The sequence below is a fragment of the Cynoglossus semilaevis genome, chromosome 7, assembly GCF_000523025.1.
Source record: "Cynoglossus semilaevis isolate Cse_v1.0 chromosome 7, Cse_v1.0, whole genome shotgun sequence".
Lineage (NCBI taxonomy): Eukaryota > Metazoa > Chordata > Actinopteri > Pleuronectiformes > Cynoglossidae > Cynoglossus > Cynoglossus semilaevis.
In genome coordinates this window covers 7,751,901-7,767,821 of record NC_024313.1, presented here as the reverse complement: position 1 = coordinate 7,767,821, position 15,921 = coordinate 7,751,901, and the positions used below count along the sequence as shown (strand labels likewise).

At 37.8% G+C, this 15,921-nt stretch overlaps 2 protein-coding genes across 2 annotated transcripts; one reads left to right on the top strand and one right to left on the bottom strand.

The window, feature by feature from the left end:
- Positions 1-1,842: 1,842 nt before the first annotated feature.
- Positions 1,843-12,489, bottom strand: aldh6a1 (aldehyde dehydrogenase 6 family, member A1). Its single transcript, XM_008313176.3, has 12 exons — positions 12,312-12,489; positions 12,022-12,063; positions 9,629-9,703; positions 9,023-9,184; positions 8,326-8,404; positions 7,055-7,357; positions 5,336-5,457; positions 4,953-5,142; positions 4,144-4,325; positions 3,427-3,606; positions 2,838-2,936; positions 1,843-2,751 (listed from the first exon to the last, which is right to left on the bottom strand). Exons 1-12 carry the CDS (start codon positions 12,348-12,350, stop codon positions 2,647-2,649), a joined length of 1,578 nt encoding a protein of 525 aa, XP_008311398.1. The 5' UTR covers positions 12,351-12,489; the 3' UTR covers positions 1,843-2,646.
- A 244-nt stretch (positions 12,490-12,733) lies between these two features.
- Positions 12,734-15,466, top strand: LOC103381013 (sterile alpha motif domain-containing protein 15). The gene is made up of 3 exons (XM_008313175.3): positions 12,734-12,863; positions 13,116-13,214; positions 14,808-15,466. Exons 1-3 carry the CDS (start codon positions 12,792-12,794, stop codon positions 14,988-14,990), a joined length of 354 nt encoding a protein of 117 aa, XP_008311397.1. The 5' UTR covers positions 12,734-12,791; the 3' UTR covers positions 14,991-15,466.
- Positions 15,467-15,921: the final 455 nt, after the last annotated feature.

Here is a 15,921-nt window from a genome sequence, read left to right as displayed (position 1 = left end):
ACTTTAACAGATCCTCAAAGGGAAAAATATTTAAAAACTAAGTTGTATTGCACAATTAATAATTGGAAAAACCACAGCCTTAACAGTGTTAAAAATTGTAGAGGATCCTGGGCGACATGCCAAACTTCCTCAGCCTCCTCAGGAAATACAGCCGTTGTTGAGCCTTCTTAATCAGCTTTGAGGTGTTCAGTGTCCAGGTGAGGTCCTCATCGATGTGTAATGTGAAAACTTTCCTAGTAAAAATGTATGGGACATTTCCAGCAAAACAAAATACAGAAGCAGGGAACAAAATCAGCCCAGACATTTTCAACAGCTTGCTAAAATAGTTAAAATGTGTAAATCAGACCAGTAAATGGCCCAAAATGGAAAATTAAATTACTAGCCCTAGATTAATGAAGATAACCTGCCTTAACGGGAGACTATAAAATTACATCTGCAAACCACATTTAAGCTCCTTAAGTGGCAGAATGGGCAATGGCACATTGGCCTAAACCTAAAACATGTCTGTACCCGTACAACATTAGGCTTCATCAAAAAATCAGTTATGTGCAGAATTTAAAAAAATTAGAAATTAGATCCATCTACAGTTGCTCAGCATTTTTTTTTCATGTACACTGTTTAATAAATCACTTTAGAATTTCAAAAGCCCTTATTAAATGTCTTTGTCTTTTCCCTAAGAGAGAAAAAAACATGCTGACTTCAGGACAGACAAGTTGCACACCCACAGAACAATATGCTGCCTTCACTGTCACTCCTGTCCATGGGAAAACATCCAGGGGGTTTATTTTTGCCAGCAGGAGCATTGTTTCTGATACTTCCACTTCATAGGCAGTCAAAACACTGGGTTGTACTACAGGGGGCTGCCTTGAAGATTGCCAGAGCTTTACTATTGAACCACCTAGTTGACATATTGTACACATACTGAAACCCCAAATGTCTATGTGACAGACAAAGATTAGGTTACTTTGATAGAACACAGAGTAAAGGGTAAAGCTTCAGTACTTTTAAAAAATGATATGTATATATCTATATATATATATACATATACACACACACACATATATATACACACACACACACACACACACATATATATATATATATATATAAATATATATATATAGTTTGTTGCATGTTGCCAGGATTTCTTGGTACAGTACAACCCTATGTGATTTATGAAAAGGGTATTCATTATTATATGCACTTGTCACTTGACTGCCTGTGCACAATGCAAAGGTATTTCAGGTTGTCAGACTGAAGCCCACTGGAAAACACAATTTTATTGGAAAAATAACTCTGTCATATCTGCCCACGTGACTAATCTTGGCCACTTTCAGCACAACAGTATTTCAGGTGGTCCGATGAGTAGTTTTATGGGCATGAGGTGCTTTAAGCATATTGCCTAGAAATATATGGCAATACAATTTTCCTATGTGTTTATATACACTATCAATATTTTTCCAAAAGGTCTTGACACCTTTCAGGAGTCAATGGTGCACAACATTAAAAAAAAGAACTCTTTTGATGCACAAAGAATTGGAAGAAAGAAAGAAAAAGAAACCTGGACTTAGAATTACTGAGGGGACAATGATCAAGTCAGCTTTAGAACCCTTCAAAGACTGAAGAGCTATTAATGGTGGATGGCTTAAGAATTGTGCACATGATAGAAACCTTGCTTTGATTAAATGTAAAAACAGCCATTTTTATGATTTAAAAAAAAAAGAAAAACAGCCCACCCCTTTATCTTAGCACAACACTCTTTGATCTGTGAAACAAGCGTTTCATGATTTTTCAACAGTTTCAAACGCTTTTTTTTTTTCTTTAAAACATTAGACATTCCAATAGAGTCAATTACAGTGCCTTTATTCAAACTGTCAGCTACAGAAACTCTTTTTTTTTTTTTTTGCCATCTCTTCATTTCAAGAAATTACAGAGGACTTCACTTGAAGCACCTCATATTTTGGATAAGCAAATCATTTACTGCATCACTCCAGAACCTCATCCTGAGATAGAACGCTGTTGAAATGTATGACATAAAAGGACTGTAATTTTATATTTCTAAAATTAATGGGCACAATAACACTGTGCCTCTCTATGTGACACGGAAGACACACATGAATTCCACCCTTGGACAGAAAGAAACAATCATGAACAACTGCCATCAGTTTATCTGAATTACACAGAATGAGCGAGTCTATTTATTTCACTTATTTCTACTTCACCACATATTGACCCACTGGTCCAATACACACAAGTGAGGGAACCACAGAGGACTCCAGTGGACGACATGTCAATGCTCTACAGCAGGATCACTGATCCTTTCGATTTCTTACAAAAGTAGCATTTGAACACGGAAAGGATCAATAAAGTCACTGACCATGTAGTGTTATAGACCACTGGGTCAATACAAGGTATGAAAATCTATATATATAAAAAAAACTCACAGCTTCATTCATTGCATCAGCTCAGTTCCATTCTTCAAATGCATCGTCTTTTGTATTAATGTGTTTTGTGCAGTTCAAACAATCACCAACTAATAATCCCAGAATATATACTAATCTACTCTGATGAGGATTTTATTTCTTGTCATCCTTTAGATTTAAGGCATAAAGACGTCAGAGAATGTCATTAAAGATGTGATGGAGATTAGCGTCCCATTGTTGGCATGGTAACAGCTGGGCTGGACACAGTTGCGTCCTCAGCCTTCCACTGTGATGTCACCGTTTTGATCTGGGTATAAAACTGGATGCCCTGGTGATAGAGAGGTAAGTGTTTACAGCAAACGACTGCAATGAAACATTTTTATTTGTGTGAGTGTGTGTGTGTTTTTGTTTTACTTGTTTGCCATAGAAGTTAGTGTCGCCTCTGAAAGAACCTCTGGAGCCAGTAAAGGAGAACATAGGAAGCGGCACAGGAATGGGAACATTTATACCGATCTGTAAAAACACACAATTATATTAAAAAAAGGAAGAAAAAAAGGAAAGATGGGCAGGCACAGTATAGCACTAGCACTGGGACATTTTCCATTAATTCAGTTCCAGCAAACAATAGAGCAAAAAATTAATAGGCTATTCTAAGAAGTTCTTTTTAAGTAGTGTTTAACCTAGGTAAAAAGAAAAAAAATCTAAAAAAAATTAATCTGTGGTGGAAGTATTACATGATATACAGTTTATTGTTTATGCTGTCACTTGTAAGGAAAATAGAGACATTTAAAAAAATATGAATCACAAAAAGATCACATTGGGAAAACAGTATGAATCTTTCTAGAGGTGAAGAACTGGAGAGAGATCCAGTGACAGAAGGTCAAAAAGGCCAACATCGTATATTTAAGCTGCTGTAGTAAATGGGATGGATGGATGGATGGATGGATGGATGGCCTGCCTGCCTGCCTGCCTGCCTTCCTTCCTGACTCAGAGCGGGGCTCACCTGGCCTACGTCTACTTCGTTCGTGAACTTGCGAGCTGTGGCTCCATTAGTGGTGAAGATTGCCGTTCCGTTTCCGTAGGGGTTTTTGTTGATTAGCGAAATGGCTTCATCCAGATTCTCAGCCTCCAGAACCACCAGCACCGGTCCAAAGATCTCCTCTCTGTAGCAGGTCATTTGTGGCTGAATAGGGAGCAAAATCATAACTTTGGTGTTACCCATTTAAAAAAAAAAGAAATGCAGTTTTACAACAGTTTTTAATACCAGGGTGCAATCCTCTGCATCCATTGTGTTTTATAAAGTGCTGGAAATAAATGTAAAACAAAGGGCTATAGCATTTAATTACTTACTAATTTTCCACTAATCAATTAACACATTTTCTTCCTGTTATAAATTGTTTGACTTTATCAAATGTTCATATTTTTGACATGTTTCTTGTACTAGTATGACAACATAAAAAAAGTACCGTTTAATAATAATTAGCTGCACCTCTTCAATTTGAATCTGAAGTCAAAACAAACACGGCAATCCATTAATGTTACTCAGTGTTTTAGACTTTTCAGCCCTTCACTTCACCTTCGAGATTGGACTCGTCAGTGCAGCACAAAGAACATGAGCTGCTTCTCGGGCCATTAATACATTGGAACGAGTTTAACAGTGAAACTGCAAAATTAAGACTAATTAAACACCCTTGTCCTCAAATTGGAGCTGTGACCTCACCGTAACTTTGCTCAGAATGGTGGGTCCAACAAAATTTCCGTTCTCATATCCCTTGACCTTAACACTTCTTCCATCCAGCAGCATTTGTGCACCCTCGTCCACACCGCTCTGGACCAAAGACTCCACCCTTTTCCTGGCCTCAGGCGAGATCAGGGGACCCACGTCTGCCCCCGGCTGATCACCTTGAAGAGTCATCAAATGGTGAATTATACAAGTTCTTTAACAAAACTTAAGGCTGTTAAAATGAATGCAAATGTGCTCATTATTTATGTATTTTATCAGATTAAAAATCTAATGCATTTCAATGTCTGGCCACAGTGACTGTCCAGACACTAATTGCTGTTCTGATATACAGTCAATAAACACGTTATTTACAGTGTGTGGAAAAAAAGTCTTTTCAAAGCAACTCCAGCTTAAAATACCATCTCTCCCAGCATGCCTTTGTGGAGGTTTCAACTTCATGTTAGACAGGCCAGTAAGCCTACAGCTGACAAGATGACTGACACAAATGTCAAACAGACTCACAGACTGATTTATACTGTTGACAACACATTTTTAAAACTCTTGACACGTTCTATAAGCCACCGTCAAGTCGAATATTTTTCTCAACATTTCCATGTTAATTAATTACAAATATAAACACACCTCTGAAAAAAAAAAATCATATTAAGGAATGTTTATTTGTCTAGATTATTCATGATTAATCAGCTACTCTGTGATTATCCTGATCAAACCTTTCAATTTTTGACTGTTCTATTAACATCCTGCATGTTTGAAATGTAAAAAGAAAAGACAAAAAATCCATTCACCTGCATTTACACGTAGTGATTTGGAGCGTTCCACCAGCTCTGGCAGCCACTCACGGGACTCCCCCACGAAAATAGCAGTGGAAAGAGCCATACAGCGCTGACCAGCTGCACCAAAGGCAGCACCCACCAGCTGGTTGATGGTGTTCTCTTTGTTGGCATCGGGCATCACTACACCATGATTCTTGGCACCCTAAAATGTAGGACATGGCTCTGAAGGGGTTTTCCTCAAGTAGACTGTACGACATTAGACAGGACAGGCTGATCATTTCCATTATACATGCCAGTGATGTGTAACTCTGCATGGATCTAATTACGACAGCGTATGGGCCACTATGGAATACAAGGGTGATAATTAATACAGTATGGACAGATGAAATGCCTACCATGTTAGACTGGACTCTCTTGCCGTTCTTGGAGCCGCGCTCGTAAATGTACTCCCCTGCCTGGTTGGACCCTACGAAGCTGATGGCTTTGATGGCCGGATGGTCACAGATGAAGTTCACCGCTGCAGAAAAGTACAAACACCACGACTTAGTACTAACTGCTGCTTTCTTTGCCGCTGTTCAAACCCCCAGCTTTTTTGCTTAGCATGTTCTACGTTAGAACCATGAAGTGTCCAGGCCCAGAGCCATTAGCCCTGAAGTCAAAGTTTATCGGTACACCTAAGACTGGATACTGCAGCTACTGATATGAGTTGCAATAAATCATGACAAACTTTTTGGGTGAAAAGAAAATCTTACACATTCAAGGAAATAAAATGATGTGGTAGTGATAATAGCCACAAATGTCAACAATCAAACAAACACTATCATTCATTTTATTTCAGCTTATTCAAAGACCTGCAGTTGAAATGATTAGTTTTGTTTATGCCTAATTATTTTAAGTGAATCGTTATTGAATAAAAACGAATTCTCCAATTACAGCCATAACCTGTACATTTGTCAAATTAAAAGAAAATATTTATCTGTGAACATGGCAGTTTTGTCGTTAATATGGATTATATGACAACTCAACTAAGCACATCAGTAATGGTCTGATTATTCCAGTATTAAAATAACTATCCGTTTCAGCACCACAGCTCAACCCCAAAGATGTCACTCCTTTTATTTCTCACTCTCTTGTCTCACACTCACTCCTTTTCCTTCCTCCTGAATTTCACAGGAGTGTCTCAGCTGTACTGGGACAGGAGCTGATAGGTGGAAGAAAAAAAAAAAATAGGGAGCAGGCCTCGGCACATTCTCTCCATCATCTTCTCTTTTTCTCTCTCCCCCTCTTCATCTATCACTCTTTCTGCATTTGCCTTTACGTGTTTGTGTAAATGTGCATGCATCTTTAAGACAATGCCGTGACATCGCTCCCCTTCGCCTACTGCCGACTTGACGTCAGGCTGTTTAGTTATTTTTACTTTGACTTGGAGATTGCTGCAAGTCCTGTTTTTCAGATAGAGCTTTAGGTTCAGAAGGGTCGTTTTATTTTTAGTTGTGAGGGAAACGCCTGGGTGATGGCCAAATTCAAAGTTGGTTCGGTGTCTTCCTTTTTTTTTTTTTTTAAATTAGGATTTCCATTCCCAGTTTGTCAAATCGATATAAAAATCCATGGTTCAAAAATGTTGGTTTTATTTGCAAAACAATTTTCTACTGTTACCTCTGTGCTTATGTTAGGACGTCAATTGTGTCAAAACTGCATCATGTGCAGTATGCAATAATAAAACTGTCATCAACATAGCTGTTAAGAATGCAACCACTTTGACACGGTTTAAAGAACAAGTTGAAGTGCACACCAAAGCTGTTTAAATTACATTCCACGTCATCACATCTTTCATTATTTATACATAAAGCAATCACTGATAACAGTCACACACTGACAAAAAAAAAAATCAGTTATTTATGGGTGACTAAATCCAAATTTTGCATTTAAAATAGACCATCCTGTTACAGGGGAAATAGACAGTAACCATTAAAAAGGCCAACAGAGTCTATTATGGAGCCAAGCTTTAGGCAACGTCTGTTAAGATTCATTGCAAAGCTATAATGGCATTTTTCCATTTCTGTGTCTCTGCCCTCAAATACATCTGACCCAAAATCTACTGCAAATGTACCAACCTGCGTGCTGGCCGTGAATGATGTTCAGTGTACCATCTGGGGCCCCAGCATCCTGAAGCATTTTGGCCAAGAGCATGGTGCAGCCTGGTACTCTCTCAGAGGGCTTCATCAGGTAGGTGTTGCCACACGCCATACCGATTGGAAACATCCACAGTGGAATCATAGCAGGAAAGTTGAAGGGAGCAATGCCAGCGCACACTCCGAGGGGCAGGCGGTGTGTGTAAGTGTCCATATCCTTAGTGATGGAGGGTAAAGTTTCCCCCAACATGAGAGACGTGATGCCGCAGGCGTGCTCCACCACCTCTGATTGGGAGGAAAAAAAAAAGTGTCAAGCTATAATGAAATATTGGATACGTCTTGGACTAAATGTGCAGTCATTAACCATCATGAGGAGGCAATTTTTAACATCATTAAAATGTACTATTAATACTGCACATTGACCTCCTAACTGAAAGTAACTGTTAATGTTTTTTTATATGTGTGAATTGATTTTCTCTAAAAAAAAACATCAGAGAAGCTGTAAAATGGAAAGCACCACTTGTCTCAGTACTTAGGAAAATCTTGGTATTTGCCAAAACACATACAGATGTAGCCTGTCTTTCACCTAGTAGGTTTAAAAAGATAACATGCAAGAATAATTTGGGATCTTTAAAACTGGGAGCAGTACCAAGTGCACAAAAATACCTCTGGCACTTTTCACTGTGTAACCAAAATATATCTTGGTTTATACGCAAGTGCACTTGGCTTTTAATTCCTCCGCATGATTCTTGTTGATGTGAAACTGTCAAAGTTAACAACTGCAGCACAATGAGGGGGAACTGCATTTTTATATAGCATGCAATTAAAAAGTGTATGCACGGAGCATCTTAAAAAGGCAGCTAAAAAAACAGACACCCTTCATTATCAGGACTGAGAAATGTAAATCTGCAGGAAACACATTTGCTTTGGTTAGAAATAACTAACAAACAGCTAAGCTCTTAATCCAATATGGCCAAACCTTTTGTCACAATTAAATAAGGAGCTGAAGAACAGACTGCAGAAATGAGACTCCCCGAAGCCACTTAGGTTTTTAAACTTTGATCCATAGTTTGCACTTATTCAAGTGTGGTTCATCCAGGATTACAGAGTAAAGGACTTGTTTTATTAGGCCCACACTGGTACAATATAGAGTTTTCATCTTGGCCACACATTTACTACTGCTCTAATCCAGTGAGAGGAGTGGAAAAAAAAAAAAAAATCAAATAACACAGCTAGAAATCAAGTCCACTTACGCAGTCCTCTGAAAACATCTCCCTCTGCATCAGCCAGGGTTTTGCCCTGCTCCAGGGTGATCATTTTAGCCAGTTCTTTCTGGAAAGAGAAGATAAAACTATTTTCACACATTTTTTAACCAGATTTAGTTTAAAAAACAAACACACACCATATACTGTATTCTGGTTTGGAAGTAAAAAAAAAAAAAAATCTGTGCATTCCTGTGGTTCTTATTTCTGGTTGTGGATCAACAAAAAAACAAAAAACAAAAACAATGAAACAACAAAAAATGATCTGGAGTCGCCTTATTTTCTACAGATTTAAACGCAAAACAAAATATACAAAATAATTAGACACACTTACGGTAGCTTCTTTCTAAATACTTGCAAAAATGCTGATTAATGCCAAAAAATTAAAAATCCAAAGGAATCTGATGGAACAACAACAAGGATTTTGTACAGAAGAATTGTTTATCCAAAGCTTCCTTCCAATTATCTGGAAAAGCGAACAGAGATAAAGGCAACTGTACTTGGAGACTATAAAATACTTTTCTCATTTCTAACAAATTCGTTGACACAAGGTGTCAAAGAGCAAAAATATTCATGGACATTTTAAGGAAAGTAAAATACCGAATTGATTTCTCTAATCAGAACCTAAAATAAAAATAACAACAAGCTGGGTGACCAATTAAAACGCGCAAATCAAAAGTTCGCTTACAATGTTGTCCTTGATGAGCTGCTGGTAGCGCAGGAAGACCTGCTGCCTGCTGAGGATGGAAGTCTCGGACCACGACTTGAAGGCTCTAGAGCAGGAGTCTGCAGCAGCCAGCATCTCCTCCTGAGTAGCTTTAGGAACACGTCCCACTACCTCATTAGTGGCCTGGGTAACAGAAGACAGACAGTCCACACGTACATGATGAACAACGGCAAGAAGTCATTAGTCAACACCGCAGCATGTGCATTATTTCATTAATATTAATAACTAAATGTTTGTTTCCCATCCTTTACAAGTTTGACAGTTAATGAGATGAAAGTTGACGTCCTGGTTTTAATGCTGTAATCATTCATCACTGTCTTCCTGGAGGCTTCTACAACAGCACACCAGATGAACAAGTCTGGTACGACAGGAAACACCAATGCAATTCTTTGTAAATAGCCCTGTTAGCAAATGGAAAATCCAGACTTATTTTCTCCTCTAATGTTCACACATTACTATTTCAAAGCAGCGCTGGTTACAGGGAGCCAGCTTTCAGGAGAGAGAGTGCGTTACTTACTTACTGCAGCCCTTGTGCAGGCTGGGTGTCATCCATCTATGAATACTTACAGGGTTGTGAATGTCAAGCCATTCAGACGTGTTGGACTCGACAAATTTGCCATCAATGAACAGCTTGGTGGTGGGCTAGAGGATCACAGAAGCATATGATTAAATCACTACCCGGCTGGTTACAACAGCACAGCGTTCACTGTGGAAACCTGATCCATCACCCCAGCCCATAATATGCAGTCGCAGCCTTCTGCTTAGTCTCTAGCACGCACATTGTACAGAAAACCAAATGGCGTCTCTGGTTCAATCTGCCAATTTAAAAGGCAGAATCCAACTAAGCTGTGGTTCAATCACACGACACGCAACTCTGATGTGGTGTAAATATAGTGAGCCAATGGGATGTGCTCAAATACTTTACAGTACCAATATTTGCTGAGAGCCTGGTTGATTGAGATAAATAATAATTTATTAACTGTGCTTAGTATATTGTCTCAAACAGCATCAGCTCTTTAAAGTAGATATTATATTAATTCATGGATAATCTGTAGATTAAATTAATTTGTTTAAACAGATTACAGAAAGCAGCGCTATATAATACATTTTTTGTATTTAGAAATATTGTCTTTAAATTTGTCTCTTAATAGTACATTGGCAGAATGATTAATCAAAACCTTGATGCTTTCTGACTACTAAATAGGTCAATTACCATTTTTGGATAATTGTGTAATCATTTTTAAAGTGAATATATTGGTACTGTTTAAATTAATCACTCCTCAGTTATTGTAAAATTACTTTAGTCCAAAACTTTGGTTTGTAGACACTATAATACATTTAGGGGCATTAGCATTTAGACATGTCATTATTCAGTGACCAACTGAATCCTAAATTAAATATTTTCCATGAAAGAAAAGTTGTTTTGTGTTAGACCTTTATGAAATAAAACACATTTAAGCTTTTCAGATTTAATTATAGTCTGGTTTCTAGTTGTTTCCTTTTTTTGTTATCTGCATTGTAAGGACAAAATAACAACAGGATTACTTGGAAATAAAAGTCCACTCATCCAAATTCTAAATGCCAGAAGCTGCAGACACAGTGATTTAATGATTTTATTTTATTTTATTTTTAAAGTCCAACAACGTTAGAAAATAAACATTAGTCGCACTCTAATCGGGTTATCTCCTGTTGGAGAATATAAACATAATTGTCAGTCAGTTACCTATTTTTGCTTACTTGCATTTAGACAAATTATTTTTGTATATTTATTTTTGTAGCAGCTCTAGTTGGCTGTTTCCTGCTGTTATTATGGAACGGTGAAGCTCACTGTTCTCTCGATTGTCAAAACATTAAACCTCTAAGGTGAGTGCACTGTCAGTGAGCACGACAGAATTGGGGCCCAGGTAATAAGTAAGCTTTACAATGCAGACAAAGTCCAGTGGGTTAAATCAGAGGCTTTGACATGAAGAAGCTTTATATTAGGTTTATATTAGGCCAGTGTCCATGTCATGGGTGCAAAAGTTATAAAAATAGAGATTTTTTTTATAACTAAATAATATTTCTTTTATAATTATATATCATTTTAGTTTATTTATTGATTATACACAGAGTTTAAACTTGTGCATCACTTAAATATCAGAAAAACACATCTGCCGTCGCTAAACTTCAAACAATGTTTAAACCATTTAAACATTGTTGCACACAAAAACCTTTTCAACTATTAGATTATTATCACGAGTCATCAAATAAAGAAAGTCAACAATTATTGAAGAATGCCAAAAGCCTGAAAAGGTTTAATTTTCCTATTCCAAAACAGAATTGAAAACTATGTGGTGACATGTGCATTAAAGAGGTAAAATGACTAATAAAACAATGAGTGCAAACCACAATGAGTGAACCTGCAGCAGCCTACTGTCCAAAAACACAGTGTATCTGACAGAAGATACAGTATCTGATAGGAGTGGCAGTGAGTCACTGACCAATAGCAGACACTAATCGGTTACATAAATCATCCCACCCTTTGATGGTTTAAAAGTGAATAAAAATAAAAAAGGTATAAGCCCAATGTGGATGGTATATAAATAAATATGATACAAAACACAATAGCAACAACATATGTTTGTACAAGATCAGCAATTATTGACATTTTTTCCACTGCTAAAATACACTGCTGTGGTCAATTAAGAATTAATGTTTTTTTCACGGAAATCCCCGTATGCTTTGCATTTTCATGGCTTATTTACAGGGCTCTCTATCTAAACGTTCACGCAAAGTCACGGGTCGGTAGCTTTTCAGATCTTTGCTCAAAAATATTGATAACTGCATTTGATAACAAACACTTGCACTGACAGATCAGGCTTTTCCAGCTACGCAGCGCCTTCAAAGACCTTGAAGAACTGGAAGTGTGACACAGCACTCATAACGTGTTCAAACAAAGTTTTCAGTGTGCGAAGTCTTACCACGGAGGAGGAGTAACACATGCGACCCAGCTGCACGGGGGCCTGAATAATTAGAATTAAAATGCATTAGTCAAACGCAACTCGTAACTTAAAAAAAAGTGGCATCTGGCTTGTTTAATTATTTCTTGTGCATTTAAATATATTATTATACAACAGGAGCAAAGGAAGAAGAATGTACTTAGTGCAGCATGTGGAAACTGCAGTAGCCTTATGTTGTTAGCTAGTTTCAGTAGCATCAAACAAAAATAATTCTTTTGCACGATCTGTGCTATTAAGGCATTGTTCACTACCTTTTTGGTTATGAGTGATCGGAGGAGCATGGCTGCCATTGTTCCTGCACTAAAGCCCTTCAACCGACCGGACAACACGGTGCAGATAGAGAAGAGGAGTTGAGCTAGCAGGGCACAGAGGTGATCTTACACTGCGACCAGATCTACAAAACAATGCCTTAGCGTTTGTCAGTGGTTTAGTACGAACTCCATATGGTCTATTTATCTACACTGTGCAATGTAGGCGGGACAAAAATACGATGAAGGCCAATATTTTCTCGCGATAGCCAAGCCTCCCTCAATTCCCAGAATCTGATTGGCTGATACTTTTCAGCGACTCTTCATAACACTCAGAACTTTGAGAACAAATAAAAAATAACATATGATAACATATACTTTATTTGCTGTACATATTTGATTTTTTTAAATTGTTCTTCAATAAAGAAAATCAGTGGATTATTGGTAGTTGACAGTTTCCATGGCAACGTATAAACAGACAACATGGAGGTTCTACACTGGACTTGTAATGATGTTGCTGCATGGATCGAGTCTGTGGGATTCCCACATTATAAAGTAGGTTATCACAATATGACAGTAATATACTATATCAATAATATATCAACAGTAATATATTACAGTTGGAGAATGGAGCTTGAGAATAATAACACATACACAGGTCACACAACAAAAACCATGGCCCCCATGGGCAGTCCTCATGTTAAAGTTTCAGAGTAACCTATAGTTTACAATATCAGAATATCACTAATGGATTGATTCCACATTAATTTTCACCAACTGTGTCATTTTTTTATTTTTATTTTACAGGCATGTTTCACAGACAACATGATCACTGGAAGAAAACTCATCTATGTCAACTGCACCTACTTACCAAGACTGGGAGTCACTAATTTTAAAGATATGCAGGTATTCAGTAGAGATCTTGGTTGTTTGAGTCCAAGCTGTGAAAAAGATTGTCATGTTGTGATAGCAGAGCTTGTTTACATATCAAAGCTTAAATGTCAAGAGAAAGAGCAGTGAAATGATACATTTGTCTTACTTCACAACTCCCTCAGCTACTGTGGCTTCCTGCCCCCCCCCCTTCTTTTTTGTACCCCTTTCTTATTTCCTTCTTTCATTCCTATTTTTGTTTTCTTCTGACTCAGTGGGCTCATTTACATGATGTGCATTGCTGCTTCCTTGGATCGTTCTTCTTTTCCTCCCATCTTTTCCCTTTCTGCTTTCCTCCTTTCCATTCTGTTTACCTATCCTTCTTGTTTCTCTCCCTTTTTTCCAGTGAATGTAAACGCAAGAATGTGTATAAGAGGTGCAATTTTTTAAGGCAGCAGTGCATGTAGCTAAGTCCATTCTAGCAGAAACAAGAACAAGAACTGTATTGGATTTTAATTACTTTCACCACCTGATGCTGAAACACTTTGTTTTGTTTCATTGGATTTGTCTTAATTTATTAAAAAAATACTATTGTTTATTACATTTCTATATAAATGTAATTGAACAGCTTTTTACTAACTTTTACTAAAGTTAATTTCACATTATTTGTGGACAACACAAAAAATAGACTACGTGGCACCAAACAAAAAAGATTCATTGCGACTGTCATGAGTACTGAGTGAGCCAAAATATCACTATATCACTTTTTGTCCTGGACACTTCATATCCCAGGTACTGACAAACTACCCTACATGCTCTGAGTGTTGTAGAGGTCAGCATAGTCATAGCCTCAGTGCAGCTAACTACTAGTACACATCCCTGTCCTTCATTTCCATTTAGTATTTCATCAATCACAAATAATGGAAGCTAATTTGAGATGAGGTTCATACACATTTGTCCCTTGAATCAATACTTACTGTTTATGCAGTGGGCACATGGTGTAACATTAGCAAAAACATATGCTTGCAGTTTGAAAACAAACAGCAGGTGATGCTATTAATGCAGTTGTCATGCACCTCTGCATAGACAAGTCTGAAGCATGGATCTCCGGGGACACTTGACTGTGGTGACAAGAGGTCTGACTGGTGTGCCATACCACAGGCACACAAACAGACTGAGAATCTAGATAGACACTACAGCACAGAGCTCTGGGGACCTGTATATCTCTGAAACTGGCGTGATAACAAAATGTTAAAATCTCCCATTCTCTCTAATAGTGTTAAAATTAATGCCAGGTTTTATTGTGAAGTTAATAACTTCGTTAAAGTAGTCAATCTTCAGATGAGCACAACGGCATTTGCAATATTTTCTTTGATCCTGAAAAAAAATGATCGGGGAATTCAGTTTAAATATGATACTGGGGTTCATTGGTAAGAACGGAGTGCCTTACTGTATTTACTTTCTTAGATTAGTCTTTGCTTCTGAACCCTTTTGCATATTCAACCCATCTTGGTTTCCCTCAGGACAAATCACTTGTGGCTGTCAGTGGGACCACCTCATTAAAAAAGGTTACATACTGTAAACATATATATGTTATCAAAGAGTTGAATTCTGCTGTGTGCCCTGCAGGTCATCTCTGCATGTGTGCGTGAGCTGCTAGGAATCAGAGAAACCAGCTTGAGCCGCAGCATTGCCGACCCCCCGCGGGATTCCATGAGTCTGTTCCTTGAGGAAAAGAGTCGCACAGGGGAACAGGTGGACAGCCTGACCTTCCAGGCCTTTATGAGTGACATGCGCCGTGACAGAAAATAAAGAAAGTCATAAAGAGCCTCATAAAGTAATAAAGGAAAAGAGTCAAATCCAAGACATGTCTGTGTCATTTCCCATCACCAACTGTCAGTTCATGAATTCTCCGATGAGACACTCACATAGGTCACATGCAGACCTTGACATTAACACTTCCCACAGGCTTGTGGGCAGCTTCCACCGTGGCTCATGGAATCAGTTCTGTCTACACATATTCTGTGAGTACATACAGTTAAAGATAAAATTATTATCTAACAATTGAGTTATTTTTAAACTGCAGTTAATTGTTGAAGCACTTTTTCTGTATTCAGGGAAATGAGATTATTTTGCTGTGCACACACAAAAAAAATAACACTCGCAAAAAATCACCAAGGTCAATAATTAACATACTTAGAGACTGACCTATTTGCTGAGAAATAGCACAAAACAATGATGTGTTGATGTAGCAATGCTCCAGATGGATAAATAAAAAGTTTAAACTAGGTTGTTGATGTTGTTTTTAACTCCATATAAAAATATGTTAATTTGGGGTTACATCTGAGAAAAATATATTGACACAGAGCAAATTCATCTTTTTAAGTGACATGCAGTACAGCAGCGGTTCCCAAACCTTTTTAGCCATGCACCCCCTTCTATATCCCTATGGGTCGACACACTCCTAATTACCCACACCTTCAAGAGAAAAAAAAGACACCACATGCTTTCTTATAAAGGCAGTATGTTTAATCATGCTCCAATGACCAGAATACACATACCACACATACACACAAACACACACACGTATATAGTCTGCATGTGGAAAAAAGGGACATTACTTGATTAACCACCCAGTACAGCCATAGACCTGATCAGTAATTTCCCACAGCAAATACATGCAGCATTGTTAAAACGTTTGCCTGAATTGTTTGGTTATTCCCATTGATCGATGTACTGCCCT